The sequence below is a fragment of the Saccopteryx leptura genome, chromosome 1, assembly GCF_036850995.1.
Source record: "Saccopteryx leptura isolate mSacLep1 chromosome 1, mSacLep1_pri_phased_curated, whole genome shotgun sequence".
In the NCBI taxonomy this organism is placed as follows: Eukaryota; Metazoa; Chordata; class Mammalia; order Chiroptera; family Emballonuridae; genus Saccopteryx; species Saccopteryx leptura.
Genome location: NC_089503.1, coordinates 120,060,600 through 120,084,626, shown reverse-complemented (window position 1 = coordinate 120,084,626; position 24,027 = coordinate 120,060,600). Strand labels below are relative to the sequence as shown.

Sequence of the window (24,027 nt, the reverse complement as noted above, 5' to 3'; positions counted from 1 at the left end):
CTGCTCATCAGCAAACATCTGTTGGCTGCCTGATTGAATACACAGACAGAAACACTCAGGATCTGATGTTTCAAAGTGACCCCCAACAAAAACAGAGTCCCTGAAAAGTCAAGGACGTCCATAAAATACTGTTTGGAAGACAAAAGGTTATGCTGGGCATGATCCCAAGAATATTTTTCCAATGTTAAAGAACAAGTGGTGAGCAGTACCAGCAAACACTGAAGCCTACGGCACGGCTCTAACATCTCTCGGGGGTCTGATGGGGCTGTCCTTTCTCGGTGACTTTACCTTCGTCTTCCCCAGCTGCCACTCGCCGTGGGAGGGGTCGTAGAGCTGCAGCAGGGCCGTGCACCTGCCCCGGACGTCCTCGGGCGCAGCCACATTCCTCATCAGCACCTTATACCTGCAACACAAAGGGGCCAGAGTCACTTTTTACTGCCATTCTCTCTTTCGCCAATTGCTTTGGAAAGAAAGAGGATGTGTTCAGTTTCTGCCTTGCCTTTTGTAAAAATCCTGGAAGGGTCTTCGGACGGCATACCCAGCTTTGCGGATCCTCACTGTCTCCAGCATCCCGGAGTACCGCAGCTGGTTCAGCACGACCGCCTGGTCAAACTGGTCTGGCATCTGAAACAAGCGCGAAGGGAAGAAGATAAAGTTAACAAGGCCACCCCAGCACTGTACTATACACACGTACACACGTACACGTACACACATTGAACCTACACAAAAAGGACTCAGAAAATGAATCCCAACCCAGGTAACCGTCACTGGCTTCAACAACCATCACCCTGCCCCAGGGTCAACCCCACCCCGTCTGGGAGTCCTCCTTACTCCTTGTCCTTGGATTTTTTTTTTTTGAAACAAGTCCTAGAGAGCATACTACCTCTATTTATAAATATATCATCATCATTTTTTAATATAACCGAAGTACCACTATTATATCTTAAAAGATACCAACAATTCTTTGATATTAAGCATCATAGTTAATACTATGTTTTCCAAAGAATTGAAAGTACCATGTAAATGTCGCTTTAATTTTTTAACTTCAATTTCAAGGCGTTTAAAAACATTTTTTTAAGCAAAAGAATGCAATGATCCAGTGAGGGCTGGGGGATGGGATGGGGGTTGAAAGAGACAAAAGTAAAGAAATTTTATTTTCTCAATTTCTAGTCCAATAACCAGATACCCCCTTTACGAAGAGCTCCACCATACCATGATCACTAAATAAATTAATACCAGAACATGCAAATTAAAAACAGGGGAAATCAAGCCAACGTTCTGAAACGTATTCCCTTATCCACTCAGTCGCCAAACAAACTGCACTGCTCACAGGACAATGAGTCTTTCACAGTAAAGCCCCAAAGTAGGCCACTTCCCATTCATGGCTTTGTGGGCAGTGGTTTGTTTTTTAATTCAACTATCCATTCCCTCTAATTAATTTAAATTTTCTTATCCCACGCAACTATGTGTAAAATGGCTGAAAATAATGCCACAGGCTATTAAGTACACCGTTCAAAAGTGCAAAATATGGAAAGTGGCTCAAATGTGTGAGCCACAAAACACAGGAGGCCATTAACACAAAATGTGCTGAAAGCCATGCTATTCTGTGCCTTTCCAAATTAGCCGACAACAAATGTAAAAGAATGCTTTGCAAGTCTCCTTTGCAGCTCTTGATGCCGTCGTCCTCAGGAGGCTGATATTTCATTTTGTCTACAAACACTGGCCAGCCCGTCTTTACTCAGCCGTGTTCTACCTGAGTATAGCCAATAAATTAGGGCAAACAGCCCAGGAATCGTGGACCACAAGATTTTAGTCTTGACTCTTTCAAAATATCCATGGAAAAATAGGAAATACATACACATCTAAAAACAAAATGACCCTTGGTTACTGTCCTACCTTAATATTCAGATTAAGAAATGGAGAGAGGCAACTGTTCTGAAGGTATTTATTTAAAATGTTTGTTATAGTTACTGAGAATATAATCTGACCAGTAGCCAAGACCAGTATAGAGTTAATATAAAACAAACACCAACTAAAGCACCAGATGTAGTCAGTTTTGTTAAATTCACAATCAGAGAAACCTCCTAATTTAATATGTAATCGTTTAATGTTCCAACACTTTTTAAAGTAAAATAATCTCTCAAGCTTTCACCACGCCTGACCCATACTGGTATCCTTGCTTCTTCCAAGCTCTGTTCAACAAAGTCCGTACAGTTCCTTAGCTTGGCACTGGATATTAAAACAGTCTAAAATAAACTGCGGAAGGGATGCCCCATCTAAAAAGTTCAGCTGCACTTACCATCTCCCAGTCTCTCCGAGGAACACTGCACTTTCAGTTTGGCTCTGGGGCCAAAATTCATATGGAAAACAACTGCCACACTGACCTTTTCACCACAGCTAAGGACACTGAACAATAATGAACACCATTCCTGTGCTTTAAAAAGTGCTCGGTCACCATGACAACCCTTTCCACTCTCGGGCTAATTAGTGTGGTGTGGTTGTAGGATTTCATACAGCCCAGGGAGGGGACGGAGGGGAGGGCGAGAGCCACCAGGAGTGGCCGCTCTTTCCAGGCACCCGCTGCGATTGTGTTTCTGCCCCTTCACAGAAATTTAACCAGGGGAACGGGGATCTATAGGCAGATTGTCGCCAGGGGCAACCCACGCTGCCATCACGAGGAGGGTAACCCTGTGATTCCACTGGTGGTTCTCTTTCGGGTTTCCACTTCCTTTCCTGGTGAAATCAGTGTTCAGAGATGACACAGCCGGAGACTGGGCAAGTCACAAACTTAGAAGCACGCTGCCCTTTAAAACTTCGCGAATGCACTCCAGTCTTCATTGTAACCAACTTTCCAGAACTGGAGCTCACTAGCACAAAGACTGCCTGCAGTGTACTCACAGCGAAGTTTGGATCGTGACAATTAGGTTAATTTTGGAAGTAACAGCCATAAACCAGGGCAATTACAGCCACAGGAGTTTGGTCTTAATCCATTTACAGAACACTAAATTAATCAGCGCCTCTATGTGCAAGGTTCCGGGATTCATGCTTGGGGAGGATTAAATGAAAACGGGGTGGGGTGGGGGGGCTGGAGACTCCCCCCTTTTAATCGACATCCTCCACCAGCACAGTACATCTGTTGTAACTGATAAACCTACACTGACACATTGTAATCACCGAGAGCCCATAGTTTACATCAGGGCTCACTCCTGCTGTAAATTCTAGGTTTTGGTGGCTGTGTAACAACATGTATCCACCATCAGAGTTTGAATCTGAGTAGTTTCACTGCCCTATATCCCTCCATGCTCTGCCTATGCATCTCTGCATCTCCAACCACCACTAACCACCAATCTTCCTACTGTTGCCATGGTTTCCTTTTACGACTCAATTTCTTTTTTTACCACAAATTTAGGTCCAGAGCAAACTTGAGAGGAAGGTACAGATTTCTCAGCATCCTCTGCCTCTACACACTGAATAACCTCAGAGAGGTTGGATTTTGTTTCTAAGGACCCTGAAATTGAGGAGGGTGGTTGATATACCAAATATCACTACTTATATGATAGAAAGCCTAATACAAAACCATAATAAAGATGAAAATGAACTTTTTTGGGAATATAGGAGAGAGAGAAATACTGAGGAGGGTATGGGCAGCTTATGAATTTGAACCCAAGTTTGACTTAAGAGTTTGAGCTCCTACACTCACTATTCAATGCTTGAGCAGAGGGCCCATTTCACATGGAGAATACAGCGTGGACAAATACTAAGGGCTGGAAAAAGGAGCTGGCACGTTCAGCAGTTACTCTGAGAGAGACCACGGGGTGGTAGGGAGGGAGCTGGACTGACAGTGGACACTGGGCTCAACCTAGATGGCCACTGTTCTCAGACAAGGGCTTGGAGCAGGCGATGAATGTGGTCAAATCTACGCCACAGAAGGATCTCCTTGCTGACAATGGCAAAACTGGATATATTTTGATATTGTGCACATCATGAAATGTTATGCAGCCATTAAAAGAAAGTAAGACCAAAGTAAAGATACACCAGTCAACTCTCAGGCCTTTTGCAAGGTGAGAAAGCAAGACACAGAAATTGCAGTAATCTTTTATGTAAAACAAACCCTTGCAAAAAAACCCCAACCTTCCTTTATTTACGTACATGTGCATGAATAATTCCTGAATATGCATGCACAGAAGAGCACAAAAGGTCCACGCTGGGTCATTATCAAGTGGGCAGGGCTAGGGAAGGTGGGAAGAAGAGACATGTCAAGAAAAAAGGTAAAGAAAAAATTAGGCTGTATTAAAGAAAGGAAAGAATCCCATATGTACATAATATGAAAATTCTCTATATGGCTATACATCTTTGAAGATGTACAAAAAGTAGTCATGTTTACGAGGTAAAAGACAGACACAGAATGGATTCTGGAGGTCCTGCAGGGAGCAGGGTGAGAGAGAAAGGGAGTCAGGAAGGCCAGGTAGGAAGCTGCTGGATGGCACTTCAACGTACAAACAACCCAAATGCCCATCAAGGAAAGATCGGAAATCTACAGACAGAAAGTAGAGTGGTGGTGGCTAAGACGGTGAAAGGCGTGGAGACAGAGGTGTGGTGGGGTGGGGGTGTCTTTTTGAGGTAATGATAATGTTCTAAAAATGACTATGATAATGATGGTTGCACATGTTCGTGAATATGTTTCTAAAAACCCCACTAAATTGTACACTTTAAAGGAGTCAATTGCACGGCAGGTGAATTACATCTCAATAAAGCTGCTTTTAGCTTGTTTTGTGTTGTGCGTATGTGCTTTTAACAAGAAAGTATTTTAAAAGGCAGACATGGAGATATTTAAAACAGACAAGAAAGAATGGATGCAAAAGAAAGTCTGCATCCTGGAGACAAGATTAAATATATTTAGTTTCAGGTAATTTAATTCTTAAAAAAAAAAAAAGATAAACCTGTTTCTCCCTACAACCTGAAAAAATACAATTTTAGAATGCTTAGACAAAACAAATGACTATTTGAGCATGCTAAGCCCTCCACAAAACTCAATTATGGGCAAGTCCTGCCTTCTGCAGCTTAAAATCTAAATAAAGGGGCAACAGGACAGGGGAGGTGATTCACAATGAAAAGACAGAAAGAAATTCATTTATGCATTAATGAATCTGATTGCCCTGAACGTTAACCTCGCCTTCCATCATTTCACAAACGCTGCATAAAGTAAGAGGTGTCACAGCAGACTTAGAAATCACAGTGAAGGGACATTCAAGCTGTGTTTATTTAATTAAGAAAATAGAGTGAGTTTATTATCTACAGACCCTGGAGTTTCTAAAGCTTTTCACTATTGGAGAGACTTCACAGAAACCCACCAAAGACCCAGGAAGAGGGATGGGGTGGGGGCCAGCCAGGGCTTTAGGGAGAGAGTACTTCTCTTGACTCAGATGGGGAAAGTCCCATACTGTATCTGCCAGGCACAGAGTCAGGTGATGGTGGAGAAATCAGCACTACAGCTGGAGTGACACCCTCTGTGTCCCGCAGAGAACAGTACATACCACTTGTCACTCTCAGAGAGGACAAGCTAGACTAAGATGTTGGATGGCACATAACCTTCTTACTTCACTCTGCCTTCATCCATCGCTATGGAATATTACTTAACCTGGATCAGTGAGATCGATTTTTTTCCCCAATTTGGTTTGAAGGGGGAAAAGTGAATCTCTCTAGAAGAAATGACATGCTGTATTTGACTATAAATTTGTAAACTGACAAATATACAACTCACTGTAATTTACTTATGCCTTACCTTGCACAAAAGAAATTATGCAAGATAAACCGAAAATACTGTGACTAAAAGAGAAAACAGAGTAGAAAATGCATTGTATATATAATACAGGAAGCCCAAAGTTAGATTTTGTTCTCATTAATAACTGTCATTAACCAAGTATTTTAGATTGCTTTAATTTTTGAATGACTACAGATGTTTATCAACAAATGCCTCAACTCCTCTAAGAAAGCATGTATTATTTTTAAAGTCTAAAATAATCATGAAAACATAATGTTAAAAACATTAATAAATTTTCAAAAAGGAGAATTCTACTAGACAACCTTCATATAATGGCTGTTGATTATACGCATAGAATTCCAAATTCTTGTTGAGCAGCCTGGCAGGAATCAAGTGCTCCCTCGTTTATGTATGTGAGGTACCAAAGGCAACCCTTCAATTCATATACCACTGGGCCACAGACACCCCAGTGGGGTGGCGTGGGTAGGCAACATTATTCTACTTTGTAGATGAGGAAACTGGAACTGAGCAAGGCTCAATGACATGTTCAAACCAGTTTTAATATTTGCTTAAATCAAACAATTAAGAAAGTCTCAAAGAACTTTGCATTTCTAAAAACAAATCTGCAAATCAAACTTGTACACATTAGACTTATTTTCCTACCAATATTATAAAATCATGGCATATTTCCATAGTATGCAATTCTCAAAGGAATGAGTTGGAAATTTCTTTAGGGGAAAAATTATACTGGAACTCAAGAATTCTTAATTTCATAAGCAAACAAAGATGATTTAGTATATTGTATTTGCATTACCATTACAGTATCTACCTCTACCCCAATTCAACATTACATACAAATAAGCAAAAAAACAAAATGAAACAAAAAAACCTTACCTTTGACAATCTTTCTTCAACTTCAAGAAGTCAAAGATTCCAGGAGTCGATTATGTTACATTAATCAAATTATCATTCCCAGCCCTATACTAACTGAGAAAGTCTTACTGATTAACAAACGATTTTTTTTTAAAGATGTAAGACCTCTCAATCTTTATTTGCTTTCTCTGCTACATCAAACTCTCAAAAGCAGTGAATAAACATTGGATAAGAAATTTATCGGGCTATGAACAGTTTTCACAGGCCTGGTTACTAAAGCAGCGATATGATTTTCCTGACCTTGAACAGGCAGCAAACAAAAGCCAACCGAACTGGTGAGAAAGGCTCTTCGTACTTACAGCATTTATTTCTCTCCTGGGCTCAGAAATATTTTACACAGTCGTTGCCACTTTGCTGATTCTCGCATTTTGATAAAAGTGGCAGAATCTAATTTTCCCTAGAGAAGAGGCAATCCCCTCCCCCAAGTGAGGAACAGGAAGCAACATGGTTACATGACTGACAAAAACTGAGTCAGTCCTGAAGGTCAGAGTATGGAAATTTCTCACTCACCAAGTACAGCCTTCCCTCCACACCCCTTCCAGCCAACACAGTTATCACCCTGCGCAAGAAACCCCAACTCTGTTACAGATGGAAGCTGATGCGCTCATCTGAGATTTGCCTGAACCCCAGTGACTTAATAGGAAAGGAGACATTTGACCGTAAATAATATACATGTGCACAAACATACGTACAAGTCTTCCTAGAGCACAGTTTTAACAATAGCATACTCCTGTTTACATGCCAAATTAAGACAAAGGCTTCAACTGCACAATAAAGTCCCCCGCAATATGTCCCCAATCTACCTTTCCAGTCAATACACCCTTACACATACCCTACATTTGATTCAAATTATATAGATAACTAGATGTTTCTTGACTAAAACTTTCACTTCCTGCCTTACCTGAGCTGAACTAGCCTTGTCACCTGAAATTGTCTCACACTGTCTTTCACTGGAGTTTCATTAAATGTCTCAGATGTTCCTTCTTTAATGAACTGTTCCGGATGCAGCCAACTAATGTCATCTGTGATCACCCCCTTTCCTGGGTTCCTGGCACCTGATGTGACCTTGGCCATGCTTTCCCTCCTATCACATATTCTGCATACCCATTAGACATATCCATGTGAACTCCCCATTAGATAATAAAGTCTTTTAGGGGAGGCGCTGAATTTTATGAGTTTCTCATTAAACTGCCTAGCTTGGAACTGACACACCATATACGTAAATTTATACAACTGTATTGCATAAATAAAATTGTGGTTCTGTTTGTTTATAGCTGTTTCTAACATGCTTGTTTGGCAATAACTTAAAAAACATAGCAAAAGTCCAGTGTGTAAAACATAAAATTGATAAGCTGGATTTCATGAAAATTAACAATTTCTCCTCTGTCTAATGAAAAGATAAGCAACACACTGGAAAAACATCTGGAAAAAGACAGTATCCAAAATATACAAAGAAATCTTAAAAGTCAACAATATGAGAACAAAACAATCTAATTTTTAAAATAGGCAAAAGACTGGAGCAGACACATCATCCAAGGATATGCAGAGATGGCTAAAAAGCATAGGAAATGAGGTCCACATTAGTTGTCTGAGGGAACTGCAAATTAAAACAATAATGACATGCCACTACATACCCACTAGAATGATTAAAACCCCAAAACTGAAAATACCAAAAGCTGGTGAGGATGTGGAGCGACAGGAACTCTTAATTCACAGCTGACCAAACACAAAATGATACAGCCAATTCAAAGACAGCTTACAAAGCTAAACACAGTCTTAACATATGACCCACAAATCATGCTCCTAGATATTTACCCAATACCCAACAATACCCTTATGTCCACATAAAAAACATGCATGTGAATGTTTATAAAAGCTTTATTCATAACCATCAAACTGGAGTCAAAATGTCCTTCAATAGGTGAATGAAATATCCCTCAAATGGCATGGAGACCCTTAAATACACAGCACTGAGAGAAGTCAGTGTGAAATGGGGGCATAGTACTTGATTCCAATTACCTGCCATTCTGAATACGACAGAGAGCTACAGAGACAGTGGAAAGATGAGAGGTAGCGAAGGTGTGGAGGAGGGATGGATAGGCAGAGGACAGGGACACCTTAGGTTGGTCAAACTATTCTGTATGATGCCATAACGGCAGATACATGAAATGCCATGTTTGTCAAACTATAGAACCTCACAGCACTAGAGTGAACCTTGGAGGATCACACCAGGAAACAATGCAGATTGTCACAAAAGAACCTAAATGTATGACAAATATATGAAACAACCTCACTAAAGGACTGCGGTGAGAAGAGGGGCTGAGTTAAGTAACTTTGGAAATGGAATCTCTAGGACTAAAGACAGAAGGAGATGCATATAAGCACTGTACTGTAGCTGATAGGGTTGTTTCCTCTGAGTACCGGGTAATTCTGATGCTACTACACAACTAAATAAATGGATGGCAGGTAGTGGGAGCCAGGTTTTTCATTGTTGGACTGAGAAATTTGCAGGAAAACCTTCATGAAACAAATTCTATCCAACTAGATTTGATTTGATTTCATGAAAATAGCAGCAGAAAAACTCAGTTCTGATGCTGGCTTACCTGTCACTAAAGGATGCCGGCCACAAGGTCCAAGGGGTCCTCAAATGTGTATTTAGTAAACAAGCCCCAAACACAGACCAATTTCCAGTTATTTTTTCAACCATTTATATAACATAACTGGAATGTATTTCTATGGGAAATAGTTCAGCTGCAAGATATAATGAGTAACTTTGCAATATAGAGTTTAATGTACAAGGAATTAGGAGATAAAAGTCTCATTTTTTCTAGTAAGTTGTCACTAAATGACAGAATAATGTAGCATAGGTTTTTTTTGGTTTCTTTGTTTGTTTCTTTTGGCTTTGAGAAATACAGACTACATACAATAAAAATCACACAGCTCTCCTGGAGAAAACCACTCTAACAGCTTCCGGTGCTTCCTCCCAGACAGAGTCTATGCACATATGAACATTGCATGCGTGTATGTGCATATATGTGCACATTCACACACACACTTTGTCTTTAAAAAATGCAAATAAAAACACTCTACATTTTTCTCTTTTCACCAATGAAATCAAAGAGAGTTCCCTGTTAGGACACAGGTCTCCCCAGTTCATTCCACAGCTACGCAGTACATCATTACCAGAATGCAGTTACCGTATTTCCCCATGTGTAAGAAGCACCATTTTTTGAAAAATTTGGGGTCTAAAAACTGGGTGCGTTTTATACAGTGGTTGTAGATTTTCATTTAAGAAGTGTGGCATTTCAAATGCCATAGATGGGACTGAGGATGAGGCCATATATGAAGACAGTGACTCGTCATCAGACACAGATGAGGACAAGCTAATGGATGGGAGGTTTTTTTTTGTTTGTTTTTTTATTTTTTTGTATTTTTCTGAAGCTGGAAACGGGAAGGCAGTCAGACAGACTCCCGCATGCGCCTGACTGGGATCCACCCGGCACGCCCACCAGGGGGCGATGCTCTGCCCATCTGGGGCGTCCCTCTGTTGCGACCAGAGCCACACTAGCGCCTGAGGCAGAGGCCATGGAGCCATCCCCAGCGCCCGGGCCATCTTTGCTCCAATGGAGCCTTGGCTGCGGGAGGGGAAGAGAGAGACAGAGAGGAAGGAGAGGGGGAGGGGTGGGGAAGCAGATGGGCGCGTCTCTTGTGTGCCCTGGCCAGGAATCGAACCCGGGACTTCCGCACGCCAGGCTGACACTTTACCACTGAGCCAACCAGCCAGGGCCTGGATGGGAGTTTTGATAGTGATAAGGAGTTGTATGAATTTTATGATAAATGAAACTTGAGTTCAATAACTTTATGTAATTTTTTTTCTTCAAATTTTGGGCCCCCAAATTAAGGTGTGTCTTATACATGGGAGTGTCTTATATATGGGGAAAATCTGTAATGAGATGTTCCCTATTGAAGAACATTTAGATTGTTTTTTATTCTTTTCTGTATTCTACCCAACTTTTGAAAGGAAATAAAGTAGAACTGCAGAGTCCCACAGCAGTTTCCTGTCAACACCTCTGTCCCCGGCCCCTCCTGCATCCTATACTTCTGCTGGCCAACATCAGGAGGACAGCCAACCGGAAGCTGATCATCTGGATGGGAAACTTTATAACATCTTCCATCTCCATCCAACCTCTACCTTTCATGAAAGGTGATGACTAATCAGGTGCCTTATGTGTGAGACAGGCTTTGTACTACATAAAAGATTAAACTGCGAGACTCTCTCTGTTCCTCGTTTACATAAAGCGTCAACGTTAGTTCAATATTTTAATCAGTCAGTCAGAAAGTAATTGCTGACAATGAAGACTCTAGCCATTCGGTTCTGCCAATTTTTTACTATGCTCTAGTATGTAAGACCATGCATATCTGGGAGTTTATCTGTCATACTATGTAACGAAGTCACTTAATAATAATTCTAGTCCAAATGATGGCTAGAAGTCTAGTTTAAAAAAATGTCTTCAAAATACAAATGGCCAACAGATATATGAAAAGATGCTCATCTTCTTTAGTTATTAGAGAAATGCAAATCAAAACTGCAATGAGATACCACCTCACACCTGTTAGATTAGCTATTATTAACAAGACAGGTAATAACAAATGTTGGAGAGGCTGTGGAGAAAAAGGAACCCTCATACACTGTTGGTGGGAATGTAAAGTAGTACAACCATTATGGAAGAAAGTATGGTGGTTCCTCAAAAAAATGAAAATAGAATTACCTTATGACCCAGCAATTCCTCTACTGGGTATATACCCCAAAAACTCAGAAACATTGATACATAAAGACACATGCAGCCTCATGTTCATTGCAGCATTGTTCACAGTGGCCAGGACATGGAAACAACCAAAATGCCCATCAATAGATGACTGGATAAAGAAGATGTGGCACATATATACTATGGAATACTACTCAGCCATAAGAAAGGATGACATCAGAACATTTACAGCAAAATGGTGGGATCTTGATAACATTATACAAAGTGAAATAAGTAAATCAGAAAAAAACAGGAACTGCATTATTCCATACATAGGTGGGACATAAAAGTGAAACTAAGAGACATTGATAAGAGTGTGGTGGTTACGGGGGGAGGGGGGAGAGGGAGAGGGAAAGGGGGAGGGGGAGGGGCACAAAGAAAACTAGATAGAAGGTGACAGAGGACAATCTGACTTTGGGTGATGGATATGCAACATAAGTGAACGACAAGATAACCTGGAGTTGTTATCTTTGAATATATGTATCCTGATTTATTGATGTCGCCCCATTAAAAATAAAATTATTAAAAAAAATATGTCTTCAACTGACAATTTGATAATAAAAACAGCACTACCTACTCCCTGAACAGGAACCGTTTTCATTAACATAGAAAGAATTAAGCACTCTACACATATGATCTCAATTAATTCTTATCACTACCCAATGAATTAAATCAGACCATGTTAATCTAATTAAATGTGTGATATAAGTCAAACAGCAACCATTCAGGATATACCATCAGCTCATATTTGCACAGCACTTCACTTCTTCCCAAGTGCTTGCCATGTAAGAGATCACGTGCTCATCTCTACCGCCCTGTGAGGTGGGCGGGACACTTGTATTCTGATTAAGTAGGTCCAAAGAATGTGAGTGACCCAAGCCATATCCATAGCAGTTACAGCCCAGAGGAGCCACAGACACCCACTTCCACCATCAGAATCCCCGTAGATTCTGCCAAAGCTTTCCTAGAATGCGGCAGCTCCTCTACTTATCAACAACTTCAAGTCCCAAGTGACACCATGTGAGCAGCTGCTAGGATCATCTGTGGGTGGTTGATCGAGTCGAAGCACTTCTGTTCTGGCGCACAGAGTGGCTTGTATTTATGAACCTCTCTGGTGGTGGTGATAGTAGCAGCAGTACTTAACTAATACTACTAGTAGTAAGAGAACTAGTAAGAGTAGCCGCAGTAGTCATTAGGAAGGCCAATATGTACCTCCGTACTTACTAGGTGTCAGGGTCTATGCTAGCTTTACCATGCTTGCTTCTATTTGATGGTAACCACTCTATCGGGTAGGCATTATCATCACCCCATTTTACAGATCTATAACCTGAGGCACAAAGAGGTTAATTAACTGGTCCAGGCTCACAAAGCTTATGCCTAACAGAGCCAGTTTTCAAACCCAGGCAGAATGAGAGAGATTCCTAGCCAGCACTAGGAATCACTAGGTACACTGCTTGTCCTGCTGGGCGCAAGGAAAGAGGAGGGGGGTTCCTGCAGCTCCTAAGTATTCATTACTTAACAATGGAGTTTGTTTCCTGGTACATTTTTCCTGAGTGTTCCTGAATGAAATTCATCACAATTAACTATCTTGGTAGTGGATCTGAAGCCAAAACAAAAATCAACTTCTGAGAATTAAAACACAAATGAGACAATACATTTAACTAACTTAGTTAGAGCAGGGGTCGGAAACTATAACCACGAGCCCCACAGCCTGCCACCTGTTTTTGTAAATAAAGTTTTCTTGGAACACAGCCACGCATTGTCTGTGATTGCTTTCACATGACAATGGCAGAGCCTAAAATATTTACTATTTTGCTAGTCACAGAAAAAGTTTGCTGACCTGAATTAGAGAATGAAAGCCAGGCAAACAGTGCACTCAAACAGTGCAAATTGAATTGCGTGCTACAAGTAATTATATGTCTGATTGCAGAAAAATCGGTATGAATAGTGTTAAATAGTTCATCAATAATTTTGACTTTTACTGTGTTGAATAACATTTGGGATATACCGGGCTAAAATATGTTATTAAAAGAAATTTTGCAAAACGAATCTCTTTCTACACTTTTAAACGTGGCTTTTGGAAAGATTTTAATTCACGTCTGACTCACATGACTTTTCTGTTGGACAGTGTAGCCGTGCTAAATTAGGCTGTGCCTCTGGTCTACGTGAACAGTGAGAGAACCGCAGGCTTAAAATTATCATTTTATTTGCATTTTTTGATACTTGAAGCATGTTTTATATAACTATGAGACCGTTTTAGATTAAAATAAAATATATTATGTCTTACAAAAAACAGTATCTATTATTCAAAGATGAAAAACACAAATGTGAAGCAGAAGAGATCCCCTAAATAGTTTTTCTTTTGTTGTTGTTGTTTTTTACAGGGACAGAGAGAGAGTCAGAGAGAGGGATAGACAGGGACAGACAGACAGGAAAAGAGAGAGATGAGAAGCATCAATCATCAGTTTTTCGTTGTGACACCTTAGTTGTTCATTGATTGCTTTCTCATATGTGCCTTGACCACGAGCCTTCAGCAGACCGAGTAACCCCTTGCTCGAGCCAGCGACCTTGGGTCCAAACTGGTGAGCTTTTTTTTTTTTTTTTTTGCTCAAGCCAGATGAATCCGCGCTCAAGCTGGTGACCTCGGGGTCTCAAACCTGGGTCCTCAGCATCCCAGCCCGACACTCTATCCACTGAGCCACCGCCTGGTCAGGGCCCATGAATAATTTTTATGAGACAGACTGCAGACAAATATTATATAATTATACATAGAATTTCCATTAACTTCAAATCTATTGGATGGTTTTTATATTGTTTTTTTTGTTTGTTTGTTTCTTTTGTTTTCAACAAAGCTCTGAACTCTGCATCTTTAGCACCTATGGTAACATTGCAAAGAGCACTGCTGGGGAAATCCAGAAGCTAGCTTGATTGGACAGGGGGCACATACACTCTGATTCTCCCCCTGCTCAAAAATTGGCAAGTATATGCTTGGGAAGGCTATGCCTAAAAGCTCCCCAATGTTCAATTCAAGCTTTCTCTTTAATTGCGTCTGTGGGATACTTATGGCTTTGACTCTTAGCTGCCATTGTGCCCGTATAACATACTTGTTTCCAAAACCCACAAACGGCCTGAAAACCACAGTATTTAATGTTCGGGTAGAATGCTTCCTTGAGCTACAAGAATGCAAGCCCACCCTCCTTCTCCATAGGGTCTCTCTTCCATTCTTATTCCTTTCCGGTTTCCTGGTTTTAAGGACTGCCTTTGCACCTGCAGCTCTGGCTGCTCTTCCTTTCACAGAGTTCTGCACGCTGCTGGGTTTCCTTCCCTCCTCTCCTGCACACACCGGACGCAGCCGCCCCATTTCTGCCTCGCGCCCACATGAGAATCCCCAGGAAACTCTGCAGGAAGTTCCCAGTCTTCACGCCTGCACCGCCCCTCTAGGGGACAGGCGTCTGGGGACCTGGGGTTTTCCTGTGGACACCCTCGGCCACAGGGTGTTCCTGCAAACAGGGGGCCTCTGGATCGCTAACAGTGGAGCTGGCTTTTAATTCTCAGTACTGAAAGGAAGTTATGGATTCCTTCCTAAATTAAAAGAGAACCAGCAAATGAGTAGTACCTAATATTTAAATATGGGTTACTCCATACCAGAATTTTTTGTCACCTTAATTAAATCTCAAAGAACCCTACTGAGGCAAGTGGGCAAGCCAGGAATATCAATCACTCCACTGTAGACACAGAGGAACCTGAGTGACACACAAGGCCATAGACTAGTAAGCACATAGACCTGTGGCTAGATTCTGAGCTCTTCCTCCTTGCAGGGGAGACCAGAGGGGCATGCCTCCAGGTGTGGCCTGTGATGGGTGCTGGCCCATGAAGATGTTTACCAAAAATGAGAGTAAGTACCCAGGAACTTCATAGCACCTGGACATGGTTGTATCATTTTTGCTGTATTTTATTCAAAAGTACCAGTCCACAACCAATTAGCAACAACAAAAAAGACTGGCTCTTTCACCACATACAGTTTGAGAAGTGCTATTCTAGAAGGTGCCAATGTCAATTGTGAGTATTGCTTTCAAGAAATCTCTTGACATTTGTATGTACACAAACTTACTATTATTACATATTAGTAATTAATATTACATAACGTACTAGGCTCTTGTCCCTTTCTATTGTTATACATCAAATCAGGCTCAACAGATAAAAATCAGGCTCGATAGATAAGAAAAGTGTATTTTATCTAAATCCTTCCTCAAAACTGTTACAAGCATAAAATGTCTGTCCTGAAAATCTGCTATCTAATCCTTACTAAAAGTTCCCCGAACTGTACACAAGATAAAATCCAAACATTTTTGTATTTCGATCTTTCCACCTTCATCCCCTCCATCCCTCATTTAAAGTTTATTCAAACCTCCCTGGTTAATGGAGCCCCACTGTGCTCAGGGCAGCTGTCCTGGGAATGAGATCACTCCAAGCCAACCCTGCAAGCCCATTCACCTCTGCCAGACGCTCCCTCTTCTCCTGGCTTCCCATGGGAGGGAGGCTCAGCCCCAGGCCCCAGGCAGGCCTCAGAACCAGGGAAATGAGGCAAACCTACTGAGGGGCTCCTGGGGAAAAATGTTTTCCTTCCTAATACAAGGAGAGCAACCCCTTTGGCACAGCCAGATTCTTTCCAGGAGTTCATGTTTATTCTAAGAGGAGAAGGTCTTTGTTTGCCTTATACAGTAATGCATCCCAAGGGCACAACAGGTACTCAAAAACTATTTGTTGAAAGGCGTGAATAAGGATGTTCTGTGAGGATGTGACGGCAGCCATTTTGCAACCTCAAGGAAGCACCAAGAGAATCAGTGGCATCCGCGCAAAGCCTTGACATTGTGCAGCCCCTTACACAAGTGCCTATTATCAAAGGTGATACTTATGTGTATAAACTGTGTATAGGTTACTGGTGTCTAAGTTATTCTTGTCTTGTTGCTGTAGAGTCAGAGTCTGCCCACAAGGAGACTGAGGAGGTAGCAAATGTGTGTGGCACATAATGGGAGAGATTCTGTGGAGAAAGGGAAGGAGGGGACACCAGTGGGGAATGAGCTGAGACTCCAGAAAGATCAAGATCCGCTGCGATGAACACGAGGCTGGTGTGTGGCTTCAAACTCTCTAACGGTTAATGTTGTAAGCCTCAAAGAACAAATTAAAAATGGAGCAGAGGTCAGCAGTGGCAACCTGAGCTGGTATACTATGCCAAAGCCTGATGGACATCACAGGTTGTGGTCAAGTACAAATCTAGGTCAGACAAGTCAGAATCAAAGACAGAATGCATGGACCCAGGTGTTGTGGCCTCACTGGAAACAACCAGATAGCCAAGCGGCCGGGGACGGGGTAGTTTTAGGAATGTGACCTTCAAAATATAGCAAGAACCTGACAAAGGGAGGACAACGAGGAACAGGAGGCTGTGAAGGCGGGCAGGTGTGCTGGCTCACAACAGGTGTTCTCAGTCCTTTGGTGGGTGGCAAGGTGAGGCCGTGCTGGAGGGAAGGGTGACGCAGACTCAAGTACGGGAAAGGAAAGCATGGGTCGCTGGGTGGGAGTGGCGGGGGGCAGGGGTCTTCTCTCCCTCTGAGGCTGGCACAAATGTGAACTAGAACCAATCAAAGCACATTTCCCGCTGATCATCTGGCTGCACCACGGAGCCTGCGACAGAGAGGGGGACGTGGGCGTTATCCAAGACGAGGCAGTGATCAGGAGGGAGGAGAGGTCACTGGGTCAAGGGATCTTTGAGAGCCGCAAGTTCATGACTAAACAGCTCATCATCTCCCTGATTCAGGTTGTTGTTGTATGTCTGGGTTCACTTTGTGTTCCTTCAAGACTGGATCCTTAGGATTTGATCACTTCTTAAAACAGTGGTCCCCAACCTTTTTTGGGCTACGGACTGGTTTAATGTCAGGAAATACTTTCACAGACCAGCCTTCAGGGTAGGAAGGATAAATGCACAAAATAAAATTATGCGACCGGTGTAAAAACTGTGGTATTTTTAAATATAATTGTCGAACTTACGAGACAAGCATCAAGAGTGAGTCTTAGACGGATGTAACAGAGGGAATCTGGTCATTTTAAAAAAATAAAACATTGTTCAGACTTAAATATAAATAAAACGGAAATAATGTAAGTTATTTATTCTTTCTCTGCGGACCAGTATCGGTCCGTGGCCCGGGGGTTGGGGACCACTGTCTTAAAATACGCATGTCATGCTTAAATTTAATCAAGATTTTTTAAGGTCCACCAATGAGTAGAACTGAGGCAAGGAAATAACAAAATTCCACAGGGGGTTCTGGGGAGACCACGAGAAACTAAGGGACAGAGAGGCCTGTGCTCTGAAAAGGAACAAGTTCACCCCAAGTAGGGAGTAAAAACAGCAGAAAGATGAGAGGTTAGGTTGCAGAGACAGATTTAAATTCGAACAGGTAATATCAATTAAAATTTTGGAGTTCAGTAGTTTAAGATATAAAAAATAACTGACCCTGAGAGTCCATTAACGTGTTGAAAGACACTCTTAGAAAAACACAGACCAGAAGAAAGCTGAAAGGAATGAAAGGAAATAAAGGATTTATTCTAAATCAAACCAAAAGCGCTGGTCAAGACAACAGCAAGTCCAGCCGGGCTTCAATCCCATCGGGCAAGCCGGAGCCATCTTCCTCTGGGGTATGATCTATGTCCATTTTATCAAATGAATGTCATTAAACCCTTTTAATCTTGCTAAACTAACCCTTATTCTCGCTCTCTTATCATGACTGACATTTCTGCTTCTCAGTCCACTGCACCTCTGCATTCAGACCCACTCTGAAAACCATGCTGAGAAATACAAATGAGGCAGCCGTCTCTCTTTGTAGATGTTGGCAAGGAGGCTCACCTCAGTCACTAAAATGCCAAAACCATTGTGGACCTTTCCAAGTCACCTACATTGTCACCAAAGTTATGTCAGAGTGATAAGGACGCTGAGGTAGAAAATGAAGAGCAGAGGACGAGGAGAGAAATCTGAGAGCCCCCTGCCCAGAGGCCAAATGTGCTTCACCTCCCAGAGCCCAGAGAATTTGTGACACTCAGATCTTCAATGCTTGGCCAGTTACTGCTTTTATAATGCTACATGTCATCTCAATCTCTTCCTGTATAAATGAGAGGATGGGATTGGGTCACTTCTAAAGCCCTAAGACGGCCGGCCACCACAGGAAGCACAGACGAATCACCAGGAGAATGGTTCTCACAGAGACAAATAAGAAGCCAAATCAGGAAAGAAGAATGTGAGCTGCCATGAACAGTGTGAAAAGTAAAAGTAGCTCATTGGAAAAACAAAGAGATGTCAGTTATTAGAGTTTAAGTTCATTGGATTCATGTTAGTTGAAAGCCAGGAAGGGGCTTGAGCAATGACCCCATTCCATCAGCCCCTATTTCTAAGGAAGAAACTGAGACACAGTGAACACTCTTCATTTACCTAAAAAAAAAAATAAAGCCAAGGGAAGGGTTACCTCTTTGAGAATGGATGTAACTGATTTATATTCATGAATATAGGTTGGGACATCAGGGGAAAAAAATCAAATGGAGAATCCCACATGCAAACTTGTCTAACGTAGGCTGCTCTGAGAAATCTGCCACATCCTTGGTAGACTCTCCTTTCCAAAGGGAAGAAGAAGGCTGAGTGGGAAGAGAGTGTTGGTCAGCGCAGCTGCCTAGAGCTCCTTCCTCTTACTTATGTATTAAAGTGGATGTTGGCTGTTGGCAAGTTATAATGAGAAATTAGCCAGCCTAAGACACAGCCAATATCTTTTACGTATAAATTAGGAACACCACCACATATTCCGCTGAGCAGCTGGGAGTTGCTAGGAAACGGGAGGTCAGGCGATGCTCAGAGGCCGGGCGATTCCCACCCCAGGCTGGAAAGGACTCGTTCATGCAGCTCTCTCAACATTGCAGCAGCCAGAGCCTGGGCGATTCCCACCCCGGGCTGGAAAGGACTCGTTCATGCTGCTCTCTCAACACTGCAGCAGCCAGAGCCGAGGCCAGGCTTCTGAGCCGTGTGACTCAAGATGCTTAAATCTGCGTGCCCGCTCTGAGACCCCAACGCAGGGGAAGGGTCCCACATGTGAAGTGCCTGCCACGCCTGTTCATCTGCATCTTGGCACTTTTCTTCAAGACACAGAGCCTAAGAATTAGTATGACAGAGTTTTAAGTTGAAAACTACTACGTCAACTGTTGCAGCAAAATGATCAAAAATAAAAAATGAGAGAGAACAAGTATGCTCCTAAATCCAAGAAAGACACAGGAAACACACGTGACAATACAACACTCTTTCTCCTGCCCTGGCCGGATAGCTCAATTGGTTGGAGTGTTAGCTAGCCCGAGCACAGAGGTTGCTGGTTGGATCCCCAGGTCAGGGCACATACAGGAAAAGAATGATGCTCCTGTCTTTCTCTCTTTCCCTCTTCCTCTCTCTCTAAAATCAATCAATAAAAAAAAATTCTTTTTAAACACTTTCCCCTCATCCATCCTTAGAACGACATATTTCATCCACATCCTTTGGTAGTCCCAACCGACTATACCTAACCTTCATCGCATTCCCCATTCTCGGATGTCAAGAATAGTTTCAGGGTTCAAGTCACAGAAGGAAACGAACACCTCTTTATGTGGGACAGCCACACAATTAGGATCAGTGTCCCTGCCATGACACATTCGTTGCCTCTTTCCATAATGACAAATAGAATCATTAGTATTTATTATCACCATGACCATCAGTGGCCATTCTGAACCAGGATGTCTGAACTAGGAGCTTCATAGACATGATCATGGTTCATTCTTGTAATAAGCACCCTAAAGGTGAGTATTCTGTCCTTACTCCATCACCCCTGGCTTTTCATGAAAGGCAGCGGGTACAGCATTTCCCTGTAGTACCATCCCATTAACCATACATTGCCTAAAGGACACACTGCCTTATTCACCAGCAAATGGTAACAAAACCAGCTTGTTCTCTAGGAATTATAAAAGCTTTAAGTCATTAGCCCTGGAATATGTAGAAAAGGAGACCCAAGTTCAGTAATTGCTACAGCGTCACTGGGCTAGGTGGGATGAGTGTTGAATTAGTCTAAATTCTGTGGATTTAGGCAACAAAACCCAGGCCACATGGGACGAGTGTTGTTTAGAGAGACTGGTGAACTCCAAAATAATCCTCCTCCATCTGTCTCTGTGTTTCCTCTCCATCAATGATTTGACATCGTAAATCATGCTCTAAAGCCGGGCAACAATACACGAACTGAAACAGAAATAATTCAGACACAATCTGTTCATCTCTTCTCTCATTTGTAGATTTCTGCACCCATCCCTCAGTACAGCTGATATTCAATGTAAGAAGGTCTATTTATCCATTTACACCTCCACTTCAGTGCCCCCCTAGGCTGTGTCCTAAAATCTGTGTTTTAGGCATGCTTACCAAAACGACCAGAGCAAACAACAAAAACTCCCAGGCATCGAGGTCAGCTGCTAAAGGCCCTTCACATATTCCCAAGTTGCCTTCTCAATCATTTAAATGCTTTAGATCAGCATGTTGTAACAAGGAAAGTGCATGTGCTACAGGCAGGCCAGGTGAGTAATGGGGAACAAGTGGTGATTGTATTGTAGTCAATTTTTTCAAAGAGCATGAGAAGGGAGAGGCTTTAACTGTCGACACTGGCAGAGCCCCAAGTCTGTCTGTGCAAACCAGGAACTGCCTCCAAAACAGCTCCGAACAGCAGGGGCTCCTGAGCAGAAATGGCTCCAATCACTGGCCGGTCTGGGAGATGGTCAGTTCCATCAAGCTTCGCAGTTTTTTAAAACCTTTCTCCACCTTTCATACCTCCAGCCCTGAGGATGAACAGGCTGTGTCCAGCACCCTGGAATCCAAATCAAGTGATGTCAAGACTAGGTCCAACCGATCCTCCACAGAGGACTGTATTTCCCTGATTTGCAAGGTACCTCTGATTAAGAAGCTCTAACAGCTCCAGCTGTGTGGTCCAATATAAATGGAAGAGTCTACACCTAATTGGAATTGATGTAATTAAGTCAATGAGTCCAATATATAGGCCAGTGTTTCGGAGTTAAGACCAAAACAAATAAACTAAAAACAAAAAGGGGCCGGGTCAAATTTTCCCTCAGCCATTTCTCAAGCCACAATGAACATATATTAAAGAAGCTCTACCTTTAGCTCTATCTTGTAGGATTTATTTACTTGGCTCCGCAACATTTGCCTTAGTTCTCTAACTGATGTAATAACCTTATTTAAACTGCCCCACCAAAAAAAGTATCAAGTTGTGTCCACAAAGATTTCAGATTCAAACCTTTGTCCTTTGCCTATCAGCTCAAAGCTGAAAACCAGTTACCCAAATGTATTAAAGGGACTTTAAAGAGCTTTGCTGAAAAAATAAAGGGGGAAAAAAAAGCTTCACTAAATAGTACCTAAATCATTTGTTGCCAGTGAAGTTTTCACCATTATAAACACACATGAGGGAGGTAGATGAGGGGGATGCTACAATATTTTTAACAGGGACACTTTTCTTTCATTGCATCAAGGCAAGCTCTGAGTATGTAACAGTGTAATTGCAAAACTAAACAGTATTCCCTTTTAAGTGCAGTAGTGACAAATGAAGCATCTGGCACCCCTTAATGAGCGGTTTTGTCCTTTCAGAGCGGCTGAAACTAGGACAGCCATTCATCTGAGAAAGTGGACCGCGTAGAGCAATTGCGTAATCCTGCAGGGCGCGCTGACGGTGAGGGCACTCGGCCCCAATTACACATTCCTAGTACTACTTACAAGGAAAGGAAGTAACAATATATGTTTAACTTAATGACTCAGTACATCTGGAAAATGTTAAATGCTACTTAATTTTCTATTTTCACCACATATTCAATAGTAAAACACAAGGTTCAAAGCCCTAACAAGCACTAGAATAAAAATTAAATTGTACTTAGATGCTATTTTTACTGAGCAAAGGAAAAGGAAAAACAAACAAACAAGAAATAATCCACATTTGACATCTTAACCCAGTGATTTTCAATAAGGGGCAATTTTGTCCCCTGGGGCATATCTGGCCTTATCTGGAGATATCTGTGGGAGGGAACTGTTACTGGCCCCTGGGCTGCTGCCACACACCCTACAATGCACAGGACAGTGCCTCAGCAAAGAACTGCCCTGTCCGAATGCCAATGGTGCCAAAGCTGATACTCTGCTGTGACCTGATTAATGAGAACATGGTTAAATAAGGAAGAAAAGGGAAAATGTGAAATAGAATTATGAACACATTTCAATTTGAAGTACTGGCCAGGTAATGTCGACCAGCACAGAACTAGAAACATTAGAGAACTAGAAAAAAAAAGTAGGTTACAAAATGAGACTATGAGGCCACAGCTTAGAGGAAGGTTTCAGGCTGGAAAAACACAGTGAACGGTACTCACCTAGGCTGAGCTCGGAAGGAGCAGTGAGAGCATTCCTTTAGAAATGAGGCAGGTGAGGGAAGAAGCTTGAGGCCATGCCTCCATCCAAGGAACCAGTCAGGAGCAAGAGGGGGAGGGAGAAAGGCTCCGTCAGAGAAGTGCCAGGAAGGAGGCGGGGACTGCTAATGTCACAAGCCTTGGATGGGGGTGGAGATGAGGAGGGCAGAGCAGAGAAAACTGTACCTGGAAGCTTTCAGGATAATAGAGGCAAGGGCAGTTCTGATGGAACAGAATTAGAAATAGGAACATGGGCTCGGATTCTTTTTAGAAATGTTTAGTAGTGAAAAGATTATTCAAAGGAGAACTCTATTCATTCCCACTCCCCCTTTCTTATTCATATATATATTATATATAATTTACACATTAAATATGTTAGAATATTCAGATATACTTGGTACAAAGAGAGTATGAGTAAGGGGATGGGATCCTGAGAGAAGGAGTTCTTGACAGCACAAGTGGAATATGCTCTCAGGGAGGCAGGAAGTTAAATCAAGAGGACAGAAGGAGACTGCCCTTCAGAAAGGCTGTGAACATTTAAACCCCCATCAGCAAAGTACACTAATGGTAATTTCTTCCACTATTCACAGACCCCAGGAAGGGTTATTAAAAAGCAACACAAAACCAAACAACGCATTCAATTTTCACAGTGGCAAACTAATCTCACTATTTGAAGTTTTATTTCTTTGATTATACCATTGAAGTTGACATTATTTTCCATTTGTATTTCACATTTTGGAAAGTTCTCAAAAATCTGATTTATTCATTTTCCTACTAAAACATTTGTTATTTTCTTATTGATTTTCAAGGGCTCTTTATTTATTAAGGTTATAAATTCAATGTTACAGATATTGCAAAAAATATTCCTGTTTGTTGTTGCCTCAATGAAGAGCAGTTTGGTCATGTGTGTATGTATACACCCAAGTTGTCATGTGAATGCTGATTTAGCAAATAAACTTCTGAGAATTTACCTTAAGAAAATAGTCTTGAATGTGCACCAATGTTTATACACATGAATAATATAGTGAC

At 41.9% G+C, this 24,027-nt stretch overlaps 1 protein-coding gene across 3 annotated transcripts in view; it reads right to left on the bottom strand.

Annotated features, from left to right (window-relative positions):
* The window catches only part of MYO10 (myosin X), a 224,426-nt gene that overhangs the window by 44,187 nt on the left and 156,212 nt on the right, over positions 1 to 24,027 (bottom strand). For all 3 annotated transcript variants that reach the window (XM_066374157.1, XM_066374163.1, XM_066374170.1), the window contains exons 19-20: positions 500 to 624; positions 289 to 403 (exon numbers count right to left, since the gene is read on the bottom strand). In XM_066374157.1, coding sequence (XP_066230254.1) covers positions 289 to 403; positions 500 to 624 — 240 coding nt within the window. The remainder of the gene's footprint in view (positions 1 to 288; positions 404 to 499; positions 625 to 24,027) is intronic.